At 41.2% G+C, this 27987-nt stretch overlaps 2 protein-coding genes across 4 annotated transcripts in view; one reads left to right on the top strand and one right to left on the bottom strand.

The window, feature by feature from the left end:
• Window positions 1–1200: 1200 nt before the first annotated feature.
• On the bottom strand, window positions 1201–17877 carry LOC136008824 (RING finger protein 151-like). 2 transcript variants are annotated; one of them, XM_065668604.1, is made up of 7 exons: window positions 17582–17877; window positions 12948–13063; window positions 11786–12011; window positions 10452–10591; window positions 8229–8391; window positions 6901–7021; window positions 1201–5931 (listed from the first exon to the last, which is right to left on the bottom strand). In XM_065668604.1, exons 3-7 carry the CDS (start codon window positions 11989–11991, stop codon window positions 5695–5697), a joined length of 867 nt encoding a protein of 288 aa, XP_065524676.1. In that variant the 5' UTR covers window positions 11992–12011; window positions 12948–13063; window positions 17582–17877; the 3' UTR covers window positions 1201–5694. The 2 variants fall into 2 exon arrangements, with proteins under 2 accessions (XP_065524676.1, XP_065524677.1); XM_065668605.1 differs by having other exon boundaries at window positions 17733–17877.
• The window catches only part of RAD54B (RAD54 homolog B), a 70949-nt gene continuing 60314 nt past the window's right edge, over window positions 17353–27987 (top strand). Inside the window, exons 1-3 of one of the 2 annotated variants that reach the window (XM_065668598.1) lie at window positions 17353–17766; window positions 20452–20605; window positions 21292–21433. In XM_065668598.1, the coding sequence (XP_065524670.1) occupies window positions 17552–17766; window positions 20452–20605; window positions 21292–21433 (511 nt within the window). In that variant the 5' untranslated portion in view covers window positions 17353–17551. Of the gene's footprint in view, window positions 17767–17941; window positions 18065–20451; window positions 20606–21291; window positions 21434–27987 lie in introns of those variants that run through there. The other variant, XM_065668599.1, reaches the window with a different exon arrangement.

Here is a 27987-nt window from a genome sequence, read left to right as displayed (position 1 = left end):
CAGGTATTGATGCTGTTTTTTTAAGGAGTGCTGCACAGGTATTTTCAAAGCTGAGCAGCTCCTTTACACCATGTGCTTAAGGGGGGTTTATTTTTTTTGAGCCTTCCCTGTGTTGGAAGCTCACAGGGACACCAATCACTTGTTTCCTGTCAGGGGATTTGAAATGAAAAGTGTCAAGCATGGAATAAATATGTAAATACTGAGTCTTGGTTCTTAAAACATGGCATGCTCACCAGTCATTTTCAGTCTAGGAGGAAATAAAGGGTTGGTTGAATTGTTTGATGTATGCAAGCTCTGTAAATTTAGCAAAACTTGAAGTATACACGTATCATGTTTTGTTTTGGGCTTTTTAAATGAATTTAGATCTGTGACCCTTCAGTGCAAAGCGGTTCCTTTCTTGGATAAATTCAACTTGAAATAATGCTGTATGTTTAAAACTTAAGAGGTACTTGGTTTGCTCTTTTAAACTGGATTCCTACCATGAGTGATTAACAGTTTAAGTATTAAATTTTGCTTTTTATACTCTGCCCCCCAAAAAAATGTTCAAGTTTTGTGTCCTGACTGGAGCCCCAGAACACTGGAAGTGTGTGGATGGATGCACAGGTGTAAGCAGGTACCAGGTTATCTGCACGCTATAGCTGTGCTGTGCAAGCTTTCAGCCTTTTTTAACCCACTGAGTAACTCCTACCCTCAGACAGGAGAATATGCTCAAGGCAGTGAATGCAGAGCACTGCACGCAGCAAATGCTCTACAGTGCTCTGTGCTGATTGTTCATGTTTAAGCAGATGCATCCCTAGATCACACCTTGTGAACAACTTGTTTTCTTGTTCCTACATGTTTGTATCCCACATGTGATGTGTCTGTAGTGGCTGTGAAAAACCTACCTTGGGAATAAGATCCCTTCAGCTGACTGACCCTTCTTGTCAGTGTTTCCTCCTCTGTTTGTGCAGTCCTGGAGTTTTCAACTCTTCACATTCAAAGCAGCTGCTCATCCCATGCAAAACTCCCACCAGTGAAGCAGGAAAGAAGTCCTTCAAAAGGGACACAGCTTTGTTTATTGCTATATACTGCCTCATAACCTTGTCCATTCCAGTGCACTGACACTGTGCTGTGCAGCCAGCACACCCGAGTTGTGCTGCTTCACCTGATAAAGAATACTCAAACTTGTGCAGCAGAAAGAAGCGAACCAAACCGCAGTAATCATGGTGTAGACCCTTTATTAGTTCAACTTTTATACAAAGCGTACTTCAAAGTGATACAAAGAGTGTTACTGTGTCTCATACAGACTAGAGATTAAGATCTGTTAAGCACCGTTTATCCTTCCTGTGTATATAAAGGTAGAAAATGTACATAGATTGGCAGTGAACCATAATGCTGGAAGACAGTTCAGTGTTTATCTGTTAATAGAAAGTTGCATAGAATTGTAGGTCTTTATAAAGGCATCTATCCATGTGGTAAAATCTCCCTGACTGACCATCCTTCACCTGACAAGCAGCACGGAGAAAGGCAAGGCTCGTCCTGCTCCTTTTGAATGCCACCCCCCACTCCTAAGTGAAATGGCTGTAGAAAAGCACCATGGCAGAAACGTCCAAGAGGACAACACGTGGAAAAGTTAACTTGCAAGGCTATCAATTCCGTACATCTTAGGAACTGTTTGCCATGTGGGATGGATCAGACTCCTTAAAAACACTAACAGCATTTGATATAAACCCACTGTTGTCCAGTTAAAAATACATCACTCTATTAGGTATTTTGTATGTGTAATTCCATTCCTTCCTGTGCTGACAAAGAAACCAACAAACTCTTGCGTGCTACTTAAATGAGTTTCTCTTATGAGACTGTTGATGTAGTACTAGAATCATACTAAGTACAAGCTTGCCACCCCAACTGGCGGGTCAGCAAAATTCTTCCTCAGCCCTCCCAGTGTGCCGTTCTCAGTTCCAGGCCTTTTGCTGAAACTCAGCTAAGCCTCCCCAGAATCACTGTTCCCACTCTAGCTCAACTAGTCCCAGCAGCTGTGCTGGCCAAGACCACCGACAAGGTTTTGCTTGGGAGGAGCACAGCAGAACAGGGAACACAGCTTTAATGCTGAAGGAAACTGAGGAAACTGTATTTTGTAATTTGACCTCTCCAGGGGAGAAGTCAGTTGAAAGGAAATAGTTTGCCTGTACTTGTAACTGTCCTCTTGGGGCCTCAGAATGATGATGTAAATGTTGATTTCCTTTCAAAGATAAACTTAACCACTTTCTTTAAAATACTGATTTCTTTAAATGCATCCTCAGTGTATTCTTTCTCACCCATTTTAACCATAACCAACTAAGTAGGAAAAGACCTTTAAGATCATTTAAGTCCAACCATTACCCCAAGGCTGGGGTTAGTTCTTGTTACTTTTGAGAAGAGACCAGCCACCTCCTCATTATAACCTCCTTTCACCTAGTTGTAGAGAATGGTAGGGTCCCCCCTGAGCCTTCTCCAGACTAAACAACCCCAGTTCCCTCAGCCAGTCCTCCTCGTAATACCCTGTAGTCTCACATACTTTATTTAACAGCATGCTCTATGAGTTTTGCTTGTGAAACTCCCAGGTTTGGTACTATGGTATTTTGTACCCACTTCCCTGGGAATAAAGATTTAATCTCCTTTTAATTCTAATGCTAGGTTATTTGTAATGCCACAGGCTAGCAGCCTGCCCTGGTGAGATACCTGGTGGCACAGGCACAGGCAGCCACATCACTGCTCTCGGGCTCAGGGAAGACCGCTGGAGCGCATATTCTCTTTCCCTCCACTCTCCTGGCTCCACAGTCTGCTCTCTCTCCGTGATTTAGCATAAGAATACTACCACCAGTAACTCGGGGCTGCAGCCCCCCTGTAATGCACTTTCAGCAATGTCTCTGCTATAATCCTGTGCCAATGCCTCACCACCCTCACAGTGAAGAATTTATTCCTAATGTCTCACCTAAATTTAGACCCTTAGTTTTTATAAAAAGGATTAACAGACTATTTGAAAGAAAAACCCTTCCTTGCTTTTGCCAGCTGCTGTGAAGGGCTGTGTAATACATGAGACTGGGAAAGCTAGAAGTAGAAAAAAATATCAACATAATGGGCTATTTAATTTCAGCCTAGGCAATTTTAAGACAGGGAAAATGACGACCACACTTCAGCATATTCCACCCTGTGTGTAGTTCATCAGCAGAGGAAAGTCCTAAGTGCAAACCAGTTATCAACACAGAGGAATGGGATTAAAGTAACTGGAGGGATCTGATGCTATCAGCTACTAGCACTGACTATTTAACGTATCTCTGCAAGTGCTTCTTTGCTGCTAAAGGAAACCCAGGCTGATGTGTCATTCCAGTAGCAGGTGGGTCCAAAGTGTTGCCACATTTGAACACTCGAAGTTCAGAACCAGCAGCTAGAAGCTAAACACACTGTGCAGATTAAAGTCCTTCCTTACCACCTAGGCTGTGCTTTCTCATGCAGTTTCATCTGTCACATAGGGGACAGACAGCACACCATATGCTAAATAAATATTAAATAAACCCTATTTCCTGTACGAGGAGTTCAGTGAAAGAAGTGGGTGAAACTCCTAAAGCAGACAAATGCAGAGATCTAGTTATGGAGAAAGCGCAGAGCTAATAACTTGCTTTTTTCTTTGGTCAGAACAGAAAGATTGGGTTACTGCCCTCCAACTTGGGAAAGATGATCCAGTTCATCTGAATTCTACAGGATTTTTTCTTTTACGTTAAGCAAAGGAGATGAATTCACATGACAGAACCACACAGTTACAGCAAAAAAGCACTGATTGATTCTAACAAACAGCATGAAATCTGGTTGCCAAGAAGCTTCAAAATTAGAGTGAATGCTGAAATAGAGCCACACAGACAACAGACACCAACAGCTACCTTATTTAGAACACAAGGTAATAAATGCATTCTTACTTTCTACCTACAGCTTTAATATCCACACTGATGTGAATGAATTGACCATTGAATGTTTAGCGTGAATGCAAGTCTTCCCAAATTACAGCTATTGTTTTATTGGTTCAGATTGTTAATATGGTTGCTTAAGAGATGTGCCATGTCACGAGTTAGTGAGACTGCTATAGTGATCTAAATACTGGCAATGAATGTAATTTCATCTACAATATAAGGACTGAAAACAAGTAAATATTTGGACATAACTCTTGCTATGAATGTTCTCTTTCAGAGAAGAAACCCAAAACATTTACAGAAGAGTTATTTCTGTCAGTTTTTAAATGCACAAGATCTGAACATGTGCACATCTGCTTCAGTGGTACTAAAGAAACAGCAAGTTAGAAGGATTTATTGATGCCTGAAATCAGACAGCTGTGACTGCAAGTCTTCATCATGTAGCGGATGTGCTACAGAAGACCGTTGCCTCTCTCTTTGGTTATGCTGTTAGCCATAAAAGCATTGCTCTGAGTGACAGCAAGGCATGAACAGTCATCTATTTGCTTTCTAAACTATAAAATTAGCTTATCCAGATTGCTGCACCTGCATGCATTATCCTGAAAGTTCAAAGCTGATTTCACACATTCGGTAAACAGCAGCCAGGTTCTTCCCTAGTGACTCCACTGGAGAGCTGCAACGGACAGACTACAGCTTAGTTATACCAGTGAAACCCATGTGAACAGCTTGGGTGAGAAGTTTAGAGAAAAGTCCATGAACTATACAGATTTCTCATGCAGTCCTTACAGATAAATGCCCCTGTGATTCAGTATTCGTGGCTCTTACACAACTGCAAACTTGAGTACTAATAAGGACACCTGAAGCCCAAGTGACTGTACAAATGTTTGTCTGTTGTGGACACTAATGTTCAAGTAGCCTTAAACCTGCTAGAAGAAAATTAAGGATACTCCTATTTATACAGGCTTTAAAGATACTGAGTACCAAACAGGCTGGTGTTCAGCTTTAAGGACCCTGTAGAAATAGTTGATACTTGCACATATAGAAACTTCAAATTTTTAAATCAAATGCAGACCCCCTCCCACAAACTCCAAGTTACTCACACAAGTATTTAAAAGGTTCTGGGTGACTCTGTTACTTCAGGCTTTGTTATCAGTCTCTTCAGCGTGTATCAGCCTGGGAAATTAGAGAAGCTCTAAAGTAAAAGTCAACCTCACCTGAAGCTATTACACAGCAGGAGAATTACAATTTAAAGTGCTTTCTTTCCACCTTTGAAATAGACCTTCTACAGACTATAAACAAAGATCTATTAATTTCTATTACTGACTTACTAATTCTATTACTGACTTTTCCCAAAATGAAGGGCATCCCAAATGTCATTACTGATGATCACATTTTCTTGCCATTTCAAGCATAAGCATAAGCTACTTAGGCAAACTACAATGGACCAGGAAGGTAACAACCTTTATTTATCTTTGACTTTCAAAGGCTTGAAAGACTCCTGTAAATGGCACACTGAAGAGATGACAGATCAAGTCTCTTTCTCCCTTTTTATAAAAACATTAGCTGAAGATGTATTGCCAACTACTGGCTTTATTGCCCAGTGTTCCCTAAGAGAAAATTCTTCCATTTGTTTATATGCCCCAAGAGAAAATATAGTAATATAGATCTTAAAAGATAGCAAGTAAAGTTTACCAGTCATTCATCCAAAGTAGAAAAGTTAGCTGGATGGGCATGGAAAATAGAAGAAAGTGCTTTTTGAGCTTACTTCCGTTTAGATAACTGTAACTTCCCTAGGTTTTCGTTTCACGCTTTCTAGTCGTGTCAGAGGGCGGAAGTTTGTCGGCTTCCTGCTTCCTTCTGCAGTGGTTAACCGACAGTCCTTCTGCAGCCCCCTCAGCAGCTCCATTAATTCCCGTTTTTCCAGCTCTGCCTGCTCCAGCTCCTGACGGTGCTGCCTCTCTGCAGCCATCAGGGAGCGAACATCTGACATCATTCGTGACATCTGACTCTGAAAAGCAACTCGGATTTACTGCAAGAAACAAACTCTTTTCTAGCGATGGTGGTATGAAGTTGAATTGGCTACGCATGTACGGTGAGGGATTATAAAGAATAAGCAACACTGAAATAACATTTTGATGGCAGAATAAAAATAGTTGAGACACAATTCTGCATTCACCCTCTCAGATAATCTCATTTCAAAGATTCCAAAACAGTTTTCCTGAAAGTGAAAAAGGTTTCTTATAAAACGTAATAAGACATAGTGGATTTACCCAGCTGCTGCTTACATTTTCTATTTCAAGACCCTGACCAAAGTAAGGGCTTGGTTATGTTCAGGTATATTCTTCAAGGATTTAACATTACAGCCAATAAAAATAAAAATGTAAACTATAAAGCACTTGCTTTGGGCTTTAAAAAGTCATTACTTTGTGATATAATAAGAACTGGATGAATGAAAAGGTAAGATGGCCTTGCTCATTACTTGATTAAGTTTACAGTGCAACTTTCTGACCTTCTGACCACAGCTGAACCAGAGCGTAAATACCACTGTCTGCAGCAGGACTCTGTGTCCGCCCTGGATTAAGTCACTTTGCATAGCACTAATAAAGGAGCTGGATATTTAATTACATCTGATTCGTGATGTAGACGCACATGTGTTTAGACACTGAAAATGAGTTTCAGTCTGATTTGCCAACATCATACGTGCAGAACAATGCAGTCCTTGTACAGGGGTACCAAGGTTAGCTCCCAATGAATTTGAAGTAGATAAACCACACAAACAGAGCACTCAAGTCTGCTTCTCCCCAGAGAAGATTAGCCTGCAAAGCATTGTGCTAACACCTGTTTTGCTTCCCATACTTAATATAATTCTCATCTGTTATGAGACTATATTTACAGAATAAGAGACTATTATTGGGAAAAACAAAGCATTAGACTGTTAGGAGAGGGGGAAAACAGAAAATAAAATGATCCTATTTACCTTCAGTTCTTCAATTTCATTTTGCAGAATACTCTCTTTTTGGACCATATGCCTCCTCTGTGAATCTAACCTTGACTCCATCTCATGCTTTGCCTCCTCCACTCTGCAGATCATTTCTGACCTAAAAAGTTTATTTCGCCTTGTTAAGTGTTGTAGGTATGGAATACAATGATTTTCAAATTCCAGAAAGCCTTCTGGAAGCCAAACACCCCGATGTGATTCCCATCACATTCTGCAGGACACACCTCCAGAGGCATGACAGTGCTGCTTAGTAATTGAAATGAAACTAGCAAGGGGGCACTATGTGACCATTCACACAGTCTACATAGGGGACAAGTGTAGCATGTTCCTGAAGAAATTCTACGAGTTCATGAATATGTATTTCTGATTTTAAATGACTTACTGCCTTTTACCTAGAGTATCTGCTTGCTTAGTATTACTAAACACATGCAGTCAAGATAAAAAGTCTGAATAATATAGTATTGTCAAATATCTTGTTACTTTTATGGTGGATATTAAACAATAATACGAAGTAAACTATTATAAACTAATCACTCACACAGCTTCACAGCCCCAAACTAGCTGTTACTACATTAACCTTTTGAGTTCAGAAACCAGGCAGCAGAATCCCTTGTGTCTCAATGCTTTTAAATCAGATCTGAGCCTGAGTTCACAGCAATGTTCATGAGCACAAGACTTAGACAGCGAGTTGAAAGACAGAAAGAGGAAGGAGCATGGGAAAAAAAACCAAATCGAACTGGAATATCATGGAAAGGGAAAGCTACAGAAACATCTGTAAGGATGCTGGTAAGAAGAGTCATATTCACTAACTTGTTATTAATCTGCCAGGGTTTTAATAAAAATGGAAAATTAGATCCTCAGAGGTTTAATCTATCAGTCTGTACCTGCCAAAATAATTACAGGTTTTTATCTTCCAGATATGTACAAATATAAACTAAATATAATTATTAAATAATGTGACTTTGGCTCTGTAACAGTCTAACGGAAAAATGAAATTGCCAACTTCAGTCCAGCTTTCTTAGGTATTTTGTAATTGTATATAGTTACCTCACAGCTTTATTCCACTGCAAGCAGTGACATTTTGGGATTTATAATAACTTGGACAAAACCAAAGTAGCAGCAAAATAATCAAAACAGTAAGAATTTCAAGTCTATGCTGACCCATAGCAATATGCTGGCCCATAAGTATAAAGCAATTAATAGACTATGTAACACATACCAGAATCCAGTGTTAGTATTTGACATGCTTTAGGCAGTGATTTTAAGCCCGAGCTAACACAAACGTTAAAGGAAGAGAAGATTTGTACCGAAGTAGTTCTAGCTCGGTTCTTAGCTCTGCCACACAATTATGCTGTGTGTCTTCCACACTGAGAATGGTGTAGCCACAGCCATTGGGGCATTCACGGCTCCGATATTCACACACTGCCAGGTGACCGTCTAAGTTACGTCGTTCAACTTGAACTGTACAGCCTGAACAGGGAACAGTAAAACAAGCCAGTTGTTAACAACTAACAAAAGCACAAGCAAGCTGCAATGTCCTGAGCTAAACAACTGTCACTCTGTTAAAGCAATGAAAAGAGTAATTTCATTAGAATGTGAATATGATGGTTATAATGCACACAACTAGTAATAAAACACTCTTTACAAGTCTTAGTAAGATATTTCTTCATTAGCTGAAAACACTGGAAAACTGATAGTAGGGCCCACAAGGATGCTGGAGACAGACTCTTTATCAGGGACTGTAGTGACAGGACAAGGGGCAGCGAGTTTAAATTTAAACAGGGGAAGTTCAGGTTAGGTACAAGGAAGAAGTTCTTTACTGTGAAGGTGGTGAAAAGCTGGAACAAGTTGCCCGAAGAAGTGGTAAATGCTCCATCCCTGGCAGTGCTCAAGGTCAGGCTGGACAGAGCCCTGGGCGACATGGTCTAGTGTGAGTCATCTTTGCCCATGGCAGGGGATTGGAATTTGATGATCTTTAGGTCCTTTCCAACCCAAACCATTCTATGATCCTGTTTTTTATGAAGTCATCTATTGCTTGTCTGGCATTAAAGCAAATTCAGTAATGACAGTGCTGATGCCAAGCTAACACACTGGCAGCTGGCTTGTGCTTCACCAGGTTACACTGACTAGAACTGAAGAACACCCGTGAGTTAAAAAAAAACACCCTTACCTTATCAAATTTAGGAAAAAAGTTCAAAGACCTAGTCAGAGAGACATGGGCGAGATGAGATGTAACCTTGTTTTCCTCATAATTGTTTGGTCTTGTGTATAACATACCAGACCACATAAATAAAGAATAACATTTATTTATGAACATTTAATAACTGATTCAAAAATAGGCAAGTTTCCACACAAATGCTAGGATACAAACTTTACAAACCTGTAGTGGTTAAAAAATAAAATGTAGAGAACCAAAAACAAACACTATATAAATTATTGCTGCATGTAACACTCTAAATTTGAAGTTTGCAGTCTTAATGTTTAGAGGACTGTTCGCTGTAATACACACTTGGATTTAATTTTAAGGTAAAATCCATGTAAGAAAACCGAACCAGTGAAACCTGTCAAAACAACAAAAACCCCAGAAAACTACAAACATCAGCCCTCTAGAAGAGCTTTACTGATAAATGATTCATAATTGAGGTACTCAAAATACAGTCCACTGTATTCTACAGTAAGAGCTCAAGAGATGCAAAACCTCTCATGCCCTGAACACCAGACACCAAAGATAAGGTGTGGGAACTCTATAAATGCTACTGTTTCTGTAGGAAGTAAACCAGGTGAATCTGAAGCTTCTGCAGGAGTCACTGCTGAGAGAAATTATAACTTCCTGTGGAACAATTCTAGCACCTTAATCTTCTTATAATTAATTGCAACAACAGACTTAGCTGTTCTTTTAGCATCAGGAATTAGATACTAACTTTTTCTACAAACATATGACATTTTGAATAAAATTTTAACACTATGATCGCTTTTAGCAGTATGTTTCTTCCTTGAGAGGTGTAGGTTGTTTTAAATAAAAACCTTATCATGAGCTCAACAATTCTAGGCAGAATTTAGCTTAAACCAATTCTTATTTCCATGATGGGTTTCTGTTAAAATCAGGAGACAGTGAGCAGCTGCACAAGCACCAGGCAACCAAATGCTTTCTAAGTAAACTGTGATCCGTAAGCATTCTGTAGGTGCTGTTACCTTCATTCAGACATCAGAGCAAGCAGTCAAAATTGAAAAACAAACTCATTGAAAGACAGAAAGCAAATAAAATGCACTACTATATCTTCATAAATCTGAAGTCCATCATACTCATTCATTTTGGTCAGCTCTTGGGTAAGAAACTGCTGCTAACCATTATGCTTGCCATGAATCAGTAATACATTTTGTCCCAAACCACTGCTGTAAAGAGCAGATTATGCCAGAGCTTTGAATTTCTGTTTGGAAATAATGGCCATTACTGCCATTCTGTTGACAGAAAGATGACAAAAACATGTTTTCTGAATATAAAGGATTCAATTTATTTAAATGTTACTCACCGGCATTGGAGCAAGGTATTTGACTGTACTCACACTCCCTTTCATGCCTGTCTATAGACTCCAGAGAACAAACCATTTGACAGCCGTACTCCCTGTTTTTGCAATGCAGCTGAAGACGGTTTAAATCATTCCTCATATATCTACATTAAAAAAAATTATAATAAATTGTTCTAATATCTGGGAACATTAAAGAGAAGTTTGTATTTTCAGCTTTGGGGAAAGAAAGCAAAATTCTAATCTCCATTAGGAAAAACAGTTATACTGAATAATCAGTTTAATATTTTGTTTTCCATATTGCGAAAGAACAGGCTTAAAAGAAACAATGTTAGTAGAAAATTCAGTCTCCAAAATTAAACGTGCAAATGAAATCTTTATTTTAATGATTTTTTAACCATGACCTTTCACTGCTCAGCAGGTGTTACCGATAACAATCAAAAGGGCTACTCAGTCATCATTTAAGTTTCGTGTTTCTCAACATGCCAAACCAAACTGGCTACAGTGAGTACATACCAAACAATCTGTCAGTTAAACTTGAGGGTTCTGTCTACACTGTATGTCAACTTTCCAGACAGAAAATCTCATTAGTGACAAAAGCACTGAGAGTACAAATGGAGTAAATTTATCATCTGTGGGTGAAGGTTTTAAATACAATGCAATCATTAATCTGAGCAGATTAGACAATGCATGGGTTAAACAGCAAGCGGTGTCTACTGATGAAACTCTGTCCACTGGGAATAGCATAGTTCACTTGGAAAGGCCCTACAAGAATCATCTAGCCCAACTGCCTGACCAGTTATGGAAAACACTTGTGAAATAAGACCTTTACATGACAAGGTGGCTCAAGACATAAATTCTTATGGATAAAGACATTTTTAAAAAAGGATTTAAAGGTGAGAAGTTGGATTTATATCTACAGAAATTATTCATTAGAAACCCACCTACAGCATCTAGGTAAGGCTGGAAAGAAAACCAAAAGATATAGGGTGTTTAGTGCCTGTTGTCAACAGTTGCTTTGCCTGATTTCTCTAAAAAAGTATTTGAACACCTTGGTGCTGTAGAAGACATTCAGAATACAAAGAGAGATGTCTAGAAATAGGACTAAAGATATAAAAAAGTGGCAAACAGAATAAGCATTTGAAATCTTAATACCTTGAAAGTTAGTTATAATAAACAAAAAATGCTAATGCTTTCATGCAAGTGATCAGTTTCTGCCATAGGCACATTGGATAAAGACAATATGAATGACAGCAAACGACAAGAGATAAAGCTGTGCAAGCGGAACTGAGAAATCCTGAATTCATGTGATTTCAACATACAGCAATATTACTGTATACCTGTAAAGAGGCCGTAGCAAAGACACATCAATCATCTGTCTGTCTTCAGGGCAGTTACTGTGATGAACAAGCCATCCATGTATACAAGCAGTACAGAAAGCATGTTCACAAGGAGCCTGTAATGGATCTTCTAACACATCGCGGCAGATGGAGCATAATAGCCCTTCATTGACATAGCCAACGAAACGCTCAATATCATAACCCATGCTCTCCACACACTTTCAACCTATTAAAACAACACAGAGAAATAAAGCAGTCTTTGTCCTGAATCTGTATGGCCAGATCCACAAAAAGGCCTGGAAGTAATCCTAGAAACACTGAGAACTTAATGTGAATAGAGAACATCACAGTGAGAATGCAAACACTTACATACTTCAGAGACTTTAAGATTTAAGTAAGAATCTGAGGATTGTACTGCTGGATGTCAGAATCCCCATTTCTCTGAATTCTGAAAGCAAAGACTTTAGCAGGCTGTTGAGCCATGCTTGTTCAGAACTCTCTTACAGAACACAGTTCTAGCAGCCACTGTGAAACATGGATTTTCTACTTACTTGAATTCTACCTGAAACAGAAACATCATAGAAGCTCAAATACAAACATTTGCTTTCCGTTTTAAAGCCTTCTGTATCATGCCTAGCCAACTTACAAAAAAGTATCCTTACAGACAACAGCTGGGCACTTCCAGCTAGCAGAATTTGCATTTATGATTTGCACGTCACTTAACATGTTGCTTTCATGCTGAAAAGGCTAAGATTTTCTACTTATTGTAGCCTTCTGTTCCAGAGAGAACAGCATGAAATCTCCACATGCTTAAAGAAATACTTAATATTCAGGAAGAAAAAGAAGCCAAAACTGCAGCTTACTCTGAAATCATGAAGAGATACTGTCTTCTCTCACATGGTCTATTTTATAAAACTGAGTAGCCTTTAAATGGATTTGAAAGCTTTGTAAAGAACTAACCACCAATCCGCATTCATCAGAATCCTATCATGAAAAGCCTCGAGCTCAGTAAGATCCCAAAGAAGTCACGTAAAAGAGTATGTTTTAGGCTTCACATTCCTACTTCACATATAAAATTACTTTTGTAACCCCACTGAGGCTTGCGAGACAGGTTATTAGTTATGAGGTTTTCTGAATAAAACAGAAAAGGAAGATATCCTACCTTTTCAGATTTTACTACATATATATGTAGTTTATCCAAATCTTTCAGAAAGTTTTCTGATCAGCAAGACACGTAATACTTCCTTCCCCCAGTTCCTCTTCACTGCTTTATTACACCTATGAGAAATATAAGAAAAGCTCAGTACTGTTTCCTAAGTTACCAAGTCCTACGTCCAACCAGCCAGCTGCTGAATAGACCCTGTCCTGATAGCCCACTAAAACAAAGCTTTCCAAAACAAGCCACTGCAAAAAATACAAGTAAGACAAGAGATCTGACTAGATTGGGGGGAAAAAAACAATAATCAGTCTCCCTTTCAGTTATTAATGATGCAGATACTTATGACAAAACTGAGCATCTGCTGCCATTTAATTTTGAAGCCTTACGGTTTTGTTTGTAAGACTGAAGACAACACAATTCAGTATTATTAGAAAGTAGCAACTGAAATATAGTAAAACTATACTCCTTAGAAAGATGAAAGTTTCTTATCTAACCTAGTTTTATCTGGGCGTGTTATGCAGTTCATTTTGGAAACAGAAGAATCACAGTCAAGTTCACTGTACTGACAAATGACACTGCTCCAATGTGCAGCAGAATTAAGATTGCTCACTTACAACAACAAAAAAGGACATCATCACTTAAATCCCTGAAGTTGATATCTAGCAATTGCAATGTGACATTCAAAGAGAATCTCAGTCTGAATTAGAACTGTGTAACAATCATAAGGATCTCTAAGGACTAATGACAAATTTTGCTCTGAAGGGAGAACATTGCAACTCCTCATCACGAAATGTCCTGTAATTGTGGAATGTGTAATGGATGGGAACCTAACTGAGAGTTGGTCCTCGCTCATGACTGTGAGAGACATACCAAAGTATGTTTTTGACAAAGTGTATTCCATGAAGTATATATATTTATATTAATTATGACTATTTGTTGGAAAGAAGTAGGAAAACATAAGTGTGCAGCTGTTCTATGATCTTCACATTTGGCCACACCGGGGCGCCTGGCCCTATTCTTGGCATAGCCAACAGCGAGATCACGAGAAACTCCATGGCCACACCAGTAAACAACTACAGGTCTGGCATAAAGCCAGCTGTGTTTCTAAGGGTATAAAAGCAGGATCCTCCTGTAGCCGAATGTGAAGCCTGACCTATGGGTGGATGCACCACATAGGAATTTTCCAAGTTACCCGGGACTCCCGGCACCGGCTGCAACAGGGCTTCCCAGCTTGAAGTGTGGCCAGGATGATGACGATTAGGTGGTAATTGGTGATGTATTTCTTCTTAATCACTATTCTAATTATTTCATGCACCACTAATTTTCCTATGTGCTATACACAGACATATACAGACACCTTATTTGCTTTATTGTGCTTGTTTACTACATATATAGCTATATACCTGACTGGGCATAGCATGCTTGTTTGCTTTATTGTACTTGTTTAATAAAGTGTGCATGTTATAGGGCTAGCGTGTGATCATTTTGTTGAGTACCAAAACGCAAAACATATTACCTGCTACACAGTTTACATACTGTTTTCTCCTGGCATGTTCATCCCACAGCCAATGCCAGGGCTTGCAGACACACTTCAGCCAGATTTAGATTAGCTGGGACACGTACTAGTTCACTGACCTAGTGACAGCACTGCCACAGCAGCAGGGAGAGCAATCCACACAGACTCCTGACAAGGTCCCAGGCAGATTTCAGAGACTGCATCTAGCTCTGTGCTTCTGTGGCTACAACACTGCAGGTAAACTAAATTTACAGGTGTCTAGGATATGCTATTCCTTCAGTCACAGAAAGGAATTCTATGACTTAAAGCAGTCTGCTCAAGAAAACAATTCTTATTAATACTGTTGTTTCCTTACGAGTTTTTACAGCTCTCCTGCAAAGACAGGAAATTCAGGACTTCGCTAGTTCTGCATGAACAAAACAAGCACTGTGTTTGCACAAAGCTGGGACTGTAAGGACAGCAAGGACCACACTGGAAAGCTTAAAAAGTGGAAACCAACATTAATTATCAGTAGCAGAATGTGAAGTCAACTACTAGCTCCTAATACTGATGAAAGCATTGAAACATATAGTATGTTTATGCTGAAGGACTGTTAAACAGCATATACACATTCTATAACTTGAACTGTAAGCCTAAAACTTTGATTTGGCTTAGAGGATCCCAGAGGATTCAGCTTTTAAAAAACTTTCATAGGGGTATATAACATGTCAACAAAACTGTATTTTTGCTGTCCCAGTGTTTCTGTTCTACTGTAAGCTACATTTTGCATATGTGTTGCTGATCCCTGAGTACTAAGTCTTCCAGACACTCTTAGGCATATTTTATCATGTTTGAAGTCTATCAGAATGCACAAAAGAGTATTTTTATAAGTGGGGGGAAAACCACCTCTGTGCCTGACAAAAAATAAAGCACAACAAACACATATGTAAAGCCCCAACCAAAACTGGAGTTCAAATGGAGAGTGGATGAGAACTCTAAGGCAACAATTACAATCAAGGGGGGCTCTAAAGATAAGAGCTTGAGTATGTTTTCAAGACGTGTTGGAGCGGCACCATCCCACACAATGCCAGAATCCTTGTGGCTTTGAGTCTGAGACCTACAACAACTGTCACTGTCCCAGATCTATTCCAGTAGAAATTTCCTGACCTGAGAACCAGAGGTATTTTATCTTCTGCTAACTTAAAGAGAAGCACTTTAGTCAACAGATAAGCAGACAGAGAGCACCAAATGAATGGCATGTGCTCTACCAGTGCAGATCACTTTACTCTGTACTTCTGGTCTTCCCCAGACACTTCCCTCTTCTTGACTTTGCCTCAAAACCTCCTCTTCTATTTCCATTACAATTCACCAATTGTCATACTCCTTTTCTGTTTGCACCTATAAAGTGCATCATTTATCACTGCCTTCCCACACTCCACTAATATTTCCAAACCTTGCTTGGCCTTTGATGTCCCTGGTCCAGAATTTTACACATCACCTGGCCATTACCAGCGACACTGCCCATGAGGATATCTGGAATTTGAAGGTGCCCAATCTGGAAGGCAGAAAGTCCAAGAACTACTACATGCTATTTAATTTCTATTGTTTCACATATATTTTATTTCTTCCAATATTTTTTGACAAGCAAAAATATCCTCCAGACTTCACAGATATTCATTTTTAGTAGCTCTCATCCCATGCGGTTTTCCAGGCAGATGCACACCTAAGCTTTGAGCTATGCCTTCAAACAGTGATTTTGTGCGGATAAAATAACAGAGAGAATACAGATGCGGTGTAGTTTCCAGGAACACAATCACATAGTCTGCTAAATGTCTGGACTAATCATTGTAAAAAGCAGGACACTGAGATAGGATTAATGACTTGCATTTTTCATCTACAGTAGCTTCTGATTTTTAAAACCTGTTTCTTTTCTCTGCGACAAGACAAAGCCAAACTTTGAAGGGCTGGAGTGAATCATGACAGAACTACAGATGTGCAACACTAAGACTGCTTTTTCAGAAGTATGTATGACTGGAAGAACAGACAATCTTTGCAGGGCCCAGGCATGAGGTGACATTAAAACATTATATTGCTTGAGCTTCCATTTCACAAAGATACACTGTGCTTCAAATCCTTCTATACAGAAGTCTTGTGCCACTCTGCCACAGTCAATGTAAGCCGCTTCAGGCCAGTATTAATGCCCATAGAGGCAGACTCACTCCTTCACCTGTGACAGTACAAGCTGTTTCTACAATCGCTTGGTTAATCACACTGGGTAACTGGCCTGTTTTCAGACTGAACTGGGGAAAAAAATAAAAGAAGAAAGAAAAGCGTTTAACATTGGCAGCTGTCCTGCAGCACCCCAAGCCAACCTATCTGCCAATTCACGGCCTCCCTCGAATCAGTTTGAATATTTAACTCTTTCCTGAACTGGCTCAGACACCTACTCACTGATTTGCTAGGCCAGATTTTCTTGTAGGCGGCTCAGAAAAAGCTCTATTGACTGTGGAAGAGGAGCAAAACAGGAGATGAGGGACCCCAGCCTGGGCTGAAAGACAGCAGCTGCGTTTGTGACAGAGGCTGCCAGACAGCTCCTTCCTCAGCACAGCTCCCCAAGCTGCTACATTGTGGAGTCTCACAAACATCTGTGTAAGAGAAAAGGACCAGAAGGGGTAAGAACGAACGGACAGCAATACCAGCTTACACCGATGTAAAACCCTGACTTAATCAACAAAAGCGTCTATAATAACCAGGACAAGACACAAAATTAATTTAAGGCCTCTCCCAGGAACTACTTAAGAAACTGGGGCTACTTTGACAAAGAACATTTTTGCACAACGCTTCCACTTGCTGTCCCGCTACAAAACCTACTCGAAATAGAGCAATTCAAGGTACACCCTTCACGGTTCCCTTTCGGTTTCGAAGGGCTGGACTCTGCCGCAGAGACAAGACCGGAGGCAGGACAGCTCTGCTCACGCGCTCTCGTGGGGAGGAGGACCATGCAGAGCTTGAAGGAAGGCTCCTCGGGAATGGCCAACACTCTTGGGCACAGAGAACAAAACTGGCCTGGAAACCATAGGAGCAGCAACGCAACGACAAGCGGCCGCGCCTGATGGGACTCAAACAACTCACGCGCACTTACCACCATGTTCTCAACAGGATGGCAAAGCCACCACGACCCCTGACAAGGTCCCGCGCAGTGCCTCTGCCCGCAGCCCGCCCCGGGACAGCCGCTCTCCACGCCGGCCCCAAGCCGGCTCTCTCAGCCGCAGTCGCAAGCTCTCTTCACTCACCCCTCCGGCCGCCGCTCGCTGTCGCAAAACCGAGGTTCGTTTTGCGGCCGCTCCCGCTTGACGGCCGCACGGCCCACCACAGGGAAGACAGCCTCGGCGCCATGCTGTGTGTGGCACGAACGCCCGACACCGCCCCACAGGTCAACCCCGCGCATGCGCACAGCAACATTTCCCCGATGGGAGGTGCAGGGCGTGCGCAGCTGAAGCGATCCTCGCGCCCGGCCACGGGAGCGCGGCGTTGTTCACGGCGCATGCGCGGGGTGGGCAGCGGCTGACGGGGGCCGGCGGCGGGACAATTGAGTGCTGAGGTTCCGGCGGGGCTGGCGGCTGAGGTACGGTCGGGACCGGAGACCGGGTGCAGGGGCTGCCGGCTTCTCCTGGCAGGGGCGGCGGGGGGAAGAGCCGGCTGGGCGCCCCCCGTCCCTATGCTTGCCCTCAGGGAAATCATTCCTTCCTGATACTTCCCGGCTGTTACCGGTTGGCTGAGGCGCGCTGGGGCGATAATAGCGATTTGAATAGCTTTGCATTTTGTACCCTGCTCCAAATCCTTACATTACTACTAATTTAAAGAGATTTTTCGCTAATACTGATGTTCAAAGTGATGCATTCGCCGTCTGCAGTTTAACTGCAGTTAACCTTGTGTCTCATCTTTGTAGTTGCCTACAAAAAACCCATCTAGCCTTATAATCTGTGCCGAGAATGTCTCTTCAAGTGTCTAAGAGAGCATCCTTAAATATATGTTAAATGTGCGCCAGGATAAGTAGCATAACTGCCTTTAACAGGACTCGGTGCATCCAGTGTTGAGTCCAGTGTGTAAAACTTTTAAATGCTCTTTGTATATGTATTTCATTTTGATGCAGCTCTTCAGATGCCTTCAAGGAGAGAAACACTGCCGAATGCAATGCTTGCAAAAGCAGATGCATTCATGAGATGTTGTACGCTGTGGTTTCATGATACGCTTAACTTAGGCAAGCCAGGCTGCTAATAAAGGCAGGAGCAGCACTTTTCTCATGATACCTTCAGCTGCTTTCCTGCAACCATACCTAATGATGCTGCGAGTACAGGGTGATTCAACAGAGCAGTGTCTGGAAAAGGTGTATTTGCTTGTCAGCTGATCTAGTTGTAATGTGGAGGCAGGCTCTCCTTGCCCTTCCTACACCTACTCTGATCCTATCTAAAAGACCTAGTGTCAATCATTTGTTGCGTATCTATAATGGCCTTTTTTATGTATAGTGCTGTAAAGATACCAAAAAAATAAGCCTTCTAGTTATTATTTTTGTATTTTTTATTTTTTAAAAGCTTATATTTTTAGGTCAAAGAGCGATGCTCTTTGCATCTGGCTGGAAGCAATATTATGTTTTAAAAACCACAAACCCTTAACGGTTTTTGTAGTTGCAGTTAAGTAATACTGGTAATACTCTTTTTAAATTTAACAGGAGTGAAGTTATTGAATTCTCAAGGGTCATAGCTTTAAATTTCTTACTGATTTGCAAATCTAGTGTGTCTATTTTTGTGGTTTAAGACCAAATGACAGTTCAAAGTCCAACTGGATTTGGAAACCAAAACACTTTAATGACAGATATATGCAGTTTTTGAGTTGCACAACTTGCAAGATGTGACAAGCTTTAGAAGTTAGGGGGGTAGTGTTAGTGTAGCTGTTCAGGCACGCTATGCAGTCCTCATGTAGAGTTGTGGGGTGACACCTGGGTTGTCTTCCCATGCATTACAGGATTGGGTAGGACAAAGAACTTGTTCAAATTCACATAGCATTTGAAGCTGGCTGTGATCAGCCCTCGCACTTGCAGTCTGCTCCTCTGGATGGTTCTTGACAACTTCGTAGCTTTCACAGTGACTATGTGTTGCTTATACTACAGGTCTACTCCTATTATAACAACCAAGCTACTCCCTTATTGCATAGGGTTAACTAAAGTTCATATGCTAACACTGCTGTCATGTAGTCCTCATTTATGTGAACCGCTGTTGACACAGACAAAGACCTCTTTCACTGGTTTTTTAATAACAGCCACGACGGAAGTGACAACAGTTTAGGCCATTTTGCCGTGGTTTATGTCTAGTAACAGCATTATATATATATGCTAATTGTTCGGATATGAAGGAGATAGCAGTACTCACGCTAGTGTCTGCCTGTTTGCAAAGCATCTTGACAGTACTGCTACTGTGCAAATCTTGGAAAGAAAGGTTGTTGTGCCCTAGTAAGCCACTGGAGTGCGGGATAGCGTCAAAAAAAGTGCAGGAATACCCTGACAGCTGCATGCATGAGTTTGTTGTTCGTTGTGTGCTAATAATGGCTTTTCAAATTTACATTTTAAGTGTTTAGGTGATCAGTTATGTTTCAAGTTGTCCTTCTTTTTATTACCTGGTGTAAGTTTGTTAAGCAGCCCTATGTTGCATATCTCCAGAGCATTTCTTGCTATTGCAAACCGCATTATTGGTTTTTCAAATTAAAAGGGAAATGTTCAACTGCAGAATTTGCTGTAGTCAATCTCTCTTAGTACTAAAACAACTCATTGCAACAATGCTACTTTATATAAAGTTGTACTATGCTTATGAGTTAAGATTATTTGAAAATCTTTTATGCTATCTTTTATTTTGTTTTAAAATAGTGCTTTTATTGTTATCTATGGATGCATTTTTATGTGAAGCCTATTCTGACTACAGTTGTCTTTATCTGCTTCCTTCCTTCCTCTCCACCCTCTAGACCAATACAACTAAATATGAGGCGATCAGCAGCTCCAAGTCAAGTGCTAGGAAACGTATCCAAAAAGCCAAGGTTTATACCACCAGGAAAAAATAGCACAGTTTGTATCAAGAAGGAAACTAAGGAGATGGACCAAGAAATTAAATTGAAAGAGGTAAACTGGGCAGTGCACTGAAAAGTGTATTTGTTTGTATAGTGTTTTTACTAAAAGATATCATCCAAGCTCACCATGAACAATCTCTGTTTAAATGAGTCTTTTAGAGTAGATTTTGATACCTTTGCTTTTATTACATTTGATCTTGCTTCTTGGGTAGATTTCTGTTACTCCGTAAAGTGGATGCAGAATGTTTTGCAAGTAAATTAAAATAATCAGTAATGAGCACAAATGCAGTTCTCAGTGTAGCTGGGGTAGGGATTGCATCTTGGCCTGGCCTTTGTTGGTCTCAAATGTTTGAAATGCTTTCGCAAAAGCAGTTAAAAACCAAAGATACTCAGTAATGAAATTTCAGTACATAAAGTTGCAGTTTGCTGCAAGGAAGTTTCTCTCAAAACCTTTAATATGAGCCAAAAAAAACCCATCACAGTTCTTATTGATTTACTCTACAGAAGACTTCTATCAAATTCAGTTCATAAACTACGTGTACAAATGCTATTTGGTATCACGTGCAAGTGATTTTTGTTGTGAGCACTGGAATGTGTATATTTGTGTAGGATTGTATGTATGTATGTCAACAGTTTGATGAGGAGGATTAGTATCTATTGAGACCCCTTCTCATTTTTCATTTCTCTTCAACTTCTTGAAGAAAATGCTATTGTGAACTTTTTCTTGTCTATCTGCAGAAGAGAAATGAGGACCAGAATCAAAATGTAAATTTTATACAGTCTGTGGAGTCAGCTGGAAAAGGAAAGATTACCAAAGAATGTTTCAGTGTTAATAACCGTAGCAAGGTTGAAATGAAAACGCCAAATATGCCCAAAGCTGGTAAGATGCTCTTTCTTATTTACTGCCATGTATTGTAAGAGAATTTTAAAGCTTATGAATGCTACACTACTTAGTAAGCTTTTATGAACTACTAATATAAGGGTTGTGCAATGGTGGAATTATTTGGTGTTCTACTGGGTAGAAAAGGAAAAACATTGATGTTTTAGAAGCCAGCTGGTTGCGCTGGTATTCAGGTGTGTGTCTTCCAGAAGAGTGCTATGGTCATCTCGCCGTAATCTACAGTAATACCGAGAGGAGAGTCGGCATACCTTAAATAGTGGAAAAGTGTAATTTGGAGACTTTGCTGGCCTCACGCAGAGGATGCTCACCATTCAGAGTGCATTCATGGGGTTTTTCAGAATTCATGAGGTTTCTCTTCTTCAGTGCAAAGTTTGAGCTGTTTTCTTCAGTGTCTTCAGTGGGCACTTGAGGTTCCAAGCATAGGCTGCTAACTCTAGTCTAGCATCAGAGCAGAACGGGGTCTGTCTCTTCATGTGTGTGCACTTACTCGTTTGTTACTCCCAGTAATGAGCATTACTCTAAAAAGCTAGGTAGTAGCACTACAAAAATACTGAAGTTTCCAAACTGTAGCAAATGCATTTTGATGGACCTGAGTGACTCTGTGGGGTTAAGTGTCTTCATTTCTCACACTTCACGTGCCCTGACCACAGATACGGTGCAGGGATGTTCTGTGTTGTGTGAGTGCAGGTGTATGACCTCAGGAGCTTAGTGCATCTTGAAACTGTTGCACTTGAACTGAGTTGCTAACCATGCTGAATGAAAATCATTCCTCTTGGAGGCGGCTGAGGCATTTCAACATCTGTCTTTACAGTTAATTCACTATTGTGTCCTTGTAATTAATTACATAGAAAATGATCCTTCTCTTTGTTTTAGGGTTCACTCAATTGGTAATACTTTGTGTAATGACTGGAGTTTTAAAAGAGCATTTCATGACTGCTTATCACCTTGATTCCATAATGGTTGGAATTATAATTCAGAAGGCTTTAACAAAGTTTTATTTAATTTTATTTCTGATAAGAGCTGCTAAATCTGGAAGCCTGATAGAAGCAAAGCTGCCATGGCTTTGTGTCCCAAGGGCCAGCCAGTAGTGAAGCTGAGCATGTATTCCCAATAGGCACGTGTACATACAATACACACATACACACATGGCTAGTAACAGGCCAACACAAACAGACCACAACACTTGGGCAAACACAAATAGTGGCAGGGGACACCTCCTGTTCCTCCTCTCTGGCTCATCAGGGTGCAAGCCTGTTAGTGGAAAATAATATACATATATATGTATATATATAGGTGTACGCGCACAGAGAATATAGATCCCTTCAGTAGCTGATCTTGCATGCTCAGTCTATTCAGTAGTTGGCTCCTTGATTTTTTTTGCACACCCCGGCTGTGGGCATGTGAGCATATGTACCACAAAGGCCCACAGCTCCCAGTGGTCCAGGTGTTGCTACTCAGACCTGTGCTCCCACAAGTGAAAACACAGTACACAGGTGCCTACTGATGTCTAGTAATTGACCTTAGACACTTGGTCTTCATAGTGAAGGGCTCCTAGATCCACTGGTCTCCCAGCTGCCTTGTGCACGAGAGATGCATGTGCACAAACACGACTCTAGACTTACCAGTAGCCAACCCCTAGATGTCCTGGTCTTTCCAGTAACTTGCTCGGACTTCCCTGGTCACTCCAGTAGCCAATTCCCAGAACCTCTGGTCTCTCCAGAACCTGACCCAATCTCATGGCTGCTCCAGTACTTGACTCTCAAGACTCTCCTCTTACTTGCCAGATAGCCCAGCTTGGTGTTTGCTAGTGATCACGCACTCACACATGTACCCAGGCAGTATACATGGGCTCCAGCCTCTCCACTTGCTGGCGCATCATGTACCTAGGTCCTGCGACCTTTGTGTGGTCCAGTTCTAGCTGCTCGCATTACATTTCCGTACACACTTAGATGCATGGAATAGAGTCCCTTCACCCAGCAAAATATTTAGAAATGTAGTTTCATAAGAAGATGGGACAGACTGTGGCAGTAGACTGCAGTGCATTGCTGGACAAGCATACTGACCAGTCACCTGTTAAAAGGTGTCTGCTCTTTTCCTTTTATTTTCCTGTATTTCTTTCTCCCTGAACCACCTTCTGTCTGTCCCTTTTGCTTGTCCTTGTTCTTTTTCCATCAAAAATCTCATTAGAAGCTTTGTGCAATCTCCAGATGCCCTTTCTAGCATCTTATGTTTTCCAGGCTCCAGTAGGCAGCAACCCCCTTAATTCTGTAAGATTCTCTGGAGAGCCCTTCCCATTGACTCTTCTTGTTGGGTTTCACCCCCAGAAAACAGGGGCTGATTGGTCCCCTGCTCATCCCCTGAGAGGATGCTGACATTACCATGTTGTGACCCGGTTTATGTGCTGTTTGTAGATCTAGAAAATTCAGCCTCCTTGTCTGTCTTAAAGGTGTCCGTTTATCTGCTGAATGCTGTAGCTTCTGGTTCTGACTGAAGCTCATACTTAACAGAAAATTTTCTGTGTATATGGGATAAGTTCTTTGAGTGGTCCTGCATCCCGATATGTATATCTGAAAAATTTGTGCCTGCTGGTTCTAACAGTGAACTTGAAAGATAGCTAGAGGAGTCATTTCAAAAATACTCTGGGAAGTGGGCAGTTTTTGCAACAAAAAACGTTATGAAGTGGAAAAGATACGAAATGCTTTTTCAGTCTCATGAATTCTGGGTGCAGCTGGTATGGGCTTTCTGTGATGGCTTTAGAAAAATAACCCAAAAGTTGTGGAGTTGTGGAGTGAGGCTCAGTGTTTCTGTTGATGTACTGCTGTCTTTCTGAGTGACTGAGCAAGCCATTTTGTGCAAAGCCTTTCTATGTTTGTAGAATGGGGCTAACCCTGCAAGTCTTTGAAAGCTGTGATGAAATGTGGCATAAAATAAGGGTATCTAATGCCAGTGTTAGTATGGTCATCAGGTTCGTGGGTAATGCAAGCACTGTGAAATCAACCCTGCGTCAGGGCTCTGCTGAATCTTAAGTAATTTCTTAATAACTGAAATTTTCCAAGACAACTTCTGCCCTTTACATCACGTTTGTCTGCTATTCATTACAGCTAAAGTAGCAATTACGTACATTGTGTAAAGCATAACCTCCTTTGTAGTGTGAAATGAAATTGTTTTGTCAGAGCTGGTTTTGGTATGAAATTCAGAAGTAATGGAAACCAGTAATGAAAGCCAGAGTCAGTTTGGGTTTTATTATTATTAATACTGTAATGGAATTATATCTGACTGCCAGACTCTGCAGCCAAAGAAGACTTTTCTGTTAAAGGGGCATTAAAATAATTTAAAGATTGAAAAAGTCTGTGTGTACACATTATAAAAGTTTATTTATCCATATTGTTTAATGCAGATGATAAACTGTTTGTTAACTTTATACCATGCTCAAAGCTGCTGTGTTTGGATTTCCAGTGCAGCAGTGGAATGTGTAAATAAATCCCCCTGTTTCCACTGGCATTCTTGTGAAACACCTGTGGACCATTGGACAACTGCACTGTTCTCAGAGCTAATCTTTCTGAAACCCAGCCCTGAAAATGCTGTTCATTCTTTCAAAAAAACCTTGTTATCTGACACACAGTGTCCATTTCCTGGAACAGACAAGGAAAGGTTTGATCAGATAGCATCAATCTAAAAGTTATAGTGTATCTTCACATTACTTGCTTTTCCAGGCTTCTTTTCAAAATAAACTTATCTAAAATGTCATTAATAACAGTACAGCGTGAGGAACTGAAATTCTACAGGAGCTGAGTTGTTAAGTGAAACCTACGTATGTGTTGTAATTTTAAGACATTTTGAACTGTAAGATACTGAACATGCCGTTCAAAAGCCAATTTGCTAATCATGATTCTAAGTTATTAATACTGGAAAATTATGTTTTTCCATAAATACCCATCTTTGTAGGAAAATGAACTTTATGACTGCTTTTTGAACCTAAGGGACAAAGAGCACAGCAGTCTCTTTGCTATCTTTGTTTTGTATTCAGAATATAGTCAGTGTCAACAGGTACTACAGATGTGTGGAGGGGAGGTAATTTACTTGACATTGTCATTAGTACTTTTTCTCACATGCTTCCAGAGAATTCTATCAGGTAAGTCTGTATGCTCTTTAAAAATGAAAGTTACTTTAACATTTCTAAACTATTTAACAGTAATTGAAAACAGAATTATAAATGTGTTTAGAAGGATATTATTGCAGCTTTTCAAAGTGCTTGGTTTCTATTTAACCTCATTACATTCTGAAGACCTATAAGCAATAATAAAATATTACAAATTATTTGAATTTGAAGAAACAGTGGACAGGCAGATCACTGAACTGGACTTAGTACCTTGGCATCACAGAAACATGGTGGGATGGCTCCTATGACTGAAATGTTGGAATGGAAGGTTATAGACTCTATAGACTGGGAGAATGAAGACATTAGGCCCGATGTAGGAGAGGATCAGATTTGAGATCGTCTTAGGAAATTGAATACGCACAAGTCCACAGGACCTGATGAAATCTATGTTTGGGTTCTGAAGAAGCTGGCAAATGAAGTTGCTAAGCCACTGTCCATCATATTTGAAAAATCATGGCAGTCAGGTGAAGTTCCCAATGACTGGTCAGTGAGAAACTTAACATGAGCCAGCAGTGTGCACTCGCAGCCCAGAAGGTCAGCTGTATCCTGGGCTGCATCAAAAGGAGCGTGACCAGCAGGTCGAAGGAGGTGATCCTGCCCCTCTACTCTGCTCTCGTGAGACCTCACCTGGAGTATTGCGTGCAGTTCTGGTGTCCTCAACATAAAAAAGGACATGGAACTGTTGGAACAAGTCCAGAGGAGGGCCATGAGGATGCTCAGAGGACTGGACCACCTCCCGTATGAAGATAGGCTGAGGAAGTTGGGACTGTTCAGCCTGGAGAGGAGAAGGCTGCTTGGAGATCTCATAGCAGCCTTCCAGTATCTGAAGGGGGCCTATAAGGATGCTGGGGAGGGACTCTTCTCTAGGGACTGTAGTGACAGGACAAGGGGTAACTGGTTAAAACTGAAACAGAGGAAGTTTAGATTTGATATAAGGAAGAAGTTCTTTACTGTAAGGGTGGTGAGGCACTGGAATGGGTTGCCCAAGGAAATCGTGAATGCTCCATCCCTGGTGGTGTTCAAGGCCAGGTTGGACAGAGCCTTGGATGACATGGTTTTGTGTGAGGTGTCCCTGCCCATGGCAGGGGAGTTGGAACTAGACGGTCTTAAGGTCCTTTCCAACCCTAACTATTCTATGATTCTAACTATTCTATGACTGGATAAAGGCAAATATAATCCCCATTTTCAAGAAGAGGAAAATGGAAGACCCAGGGAACTACAGACAAGTCAGTCTCACCTCTGTGCCTGGCAGGATCATGGAGCAGATTCTCCTGGAAAGCATGATGAGATGGTTGGTGACAGCCAGCATGGCTTCACTAAGGGGAAATTGTGCTTGACCAATCTGGTGGCCTTCTATGATGGGGCTACAGAACAGATGGACAGGGGCAAAGCATCTGATGTCGTCTACGTGAATGTATGCGAAGTGTTTGATACTGTCCCTCGTGACATCCTTGTCTCTAAACTGGAGGGACATAAATCTGATGGATGGACTACTCAGTGGATGTTTACTGGATGGGCACACACAGAGAGCTGCAGTCAATGGCTCAGCGTCCAGCTGGAGACAGGTAATGAGCAGTGTCCCTCAGGGGTCTGTGCTGTGACTGTTCCAGTTCAACATGTTTGTTGGTGACATGGACAGTGTGATTGAGTGCACCCTCAGCAAGTTTGCCAATGACACCAAGCTGTGTGGTTCTGTTGATACGCTGGAGGGAAGGAATGCCATGCAGAGGGACCTCGACACGCTTGTGAAGTGGGCTGATGTCAACCTTATGAAGTTGAACCATGCCAAGTGCAAGGTCCTGCACCTGGGTCGGAGCAATCCCAGGCACAGCTACAGGTTGGGCAAAGAAGAGATTCAGAGCGGCCCTGCAGAGAAGGACTTGGGGGTGTTGGTTGATGAGCAAATGAACATGAGCCGGCTTCAGCGTGCACTCACAGCCCAGAAAGCCAACCGTATCCTGGGCTGCATCAAGAGAAGCGTGACCAGCAGGGCGAAGGAGGTGATCCTGCCCCGCTACTCTGCTCTCGTGAGACCTCACTTGGAGCATTGTGTGCAGTTCTGGTGTCCTCAACATGAAAAGGACATGCAACTGTTGGAACAAGTCCAGAGGAGGGCCACAAGGGGCTGGAGCACCTCCTGTATGAGAAAGTTTGGGCTGTTCAGCCTGGAGAAGAGAAGGCTGTTGGAGACCTTATAGCAGCCTTCCAGTATCTGAAGGGGGCCTACAAGGATTCCAGAGAGGGACTCTTCATCACGGACTGTAGTGCTAGGACAAGGGGCACTGGGTTAAAACTGAGACAGGGGAAGTTCAGGTTAGAGGTAAGGAAGAAGCTCTTTACTGTGAGGGTTTTACTATATTCTGTGTGGAAATTA

The sequence above is a fragment of the Lathamus discolor genome, chromosome 2 (genome assembly GCF_037157495.1).
Source record: "Lathamus discolor isolate bLatDis1 chromosome 2, bLatDis1.hap1, whole genome shotgun sequence".
Classification (NCBI taxonomy): Eukaryota; Metazoa; Chordata; class Aves; order Psittaciformes; family Psittacidae; genus Lathamus; species Lathamus discolor.
Note: the sequence above shows the minus strand (reverse complement) of the source record. Positions and strands in the feature narration are given on the sequence as shown.

Excerpts from the sequence above, each read along its gene's own strand:
- LOC136008824 (XM_065668604.1), bottom strand. The coding sequence starts at position 11,991 with ATGGGTTATGATATTGAGCGTTTCGTTGGCTATGTCAATGAAGGGCTA. Across the intron at positions 10,592-11,785 it reads TTGCTACGGCCTCTTTACAG|ATATATGAGGAATGATTTAA; the intron begins GTATACAGTAAT and ends TTTTTAATGTAG. Across the intron at positions 7,022-8,228 it reads ACCGAGCTAGAACTACTTCG|GTCAGAAATGATCTGCAGAG; the intron begins GTACAAATCTTC and ends TAAACTTTTTAG.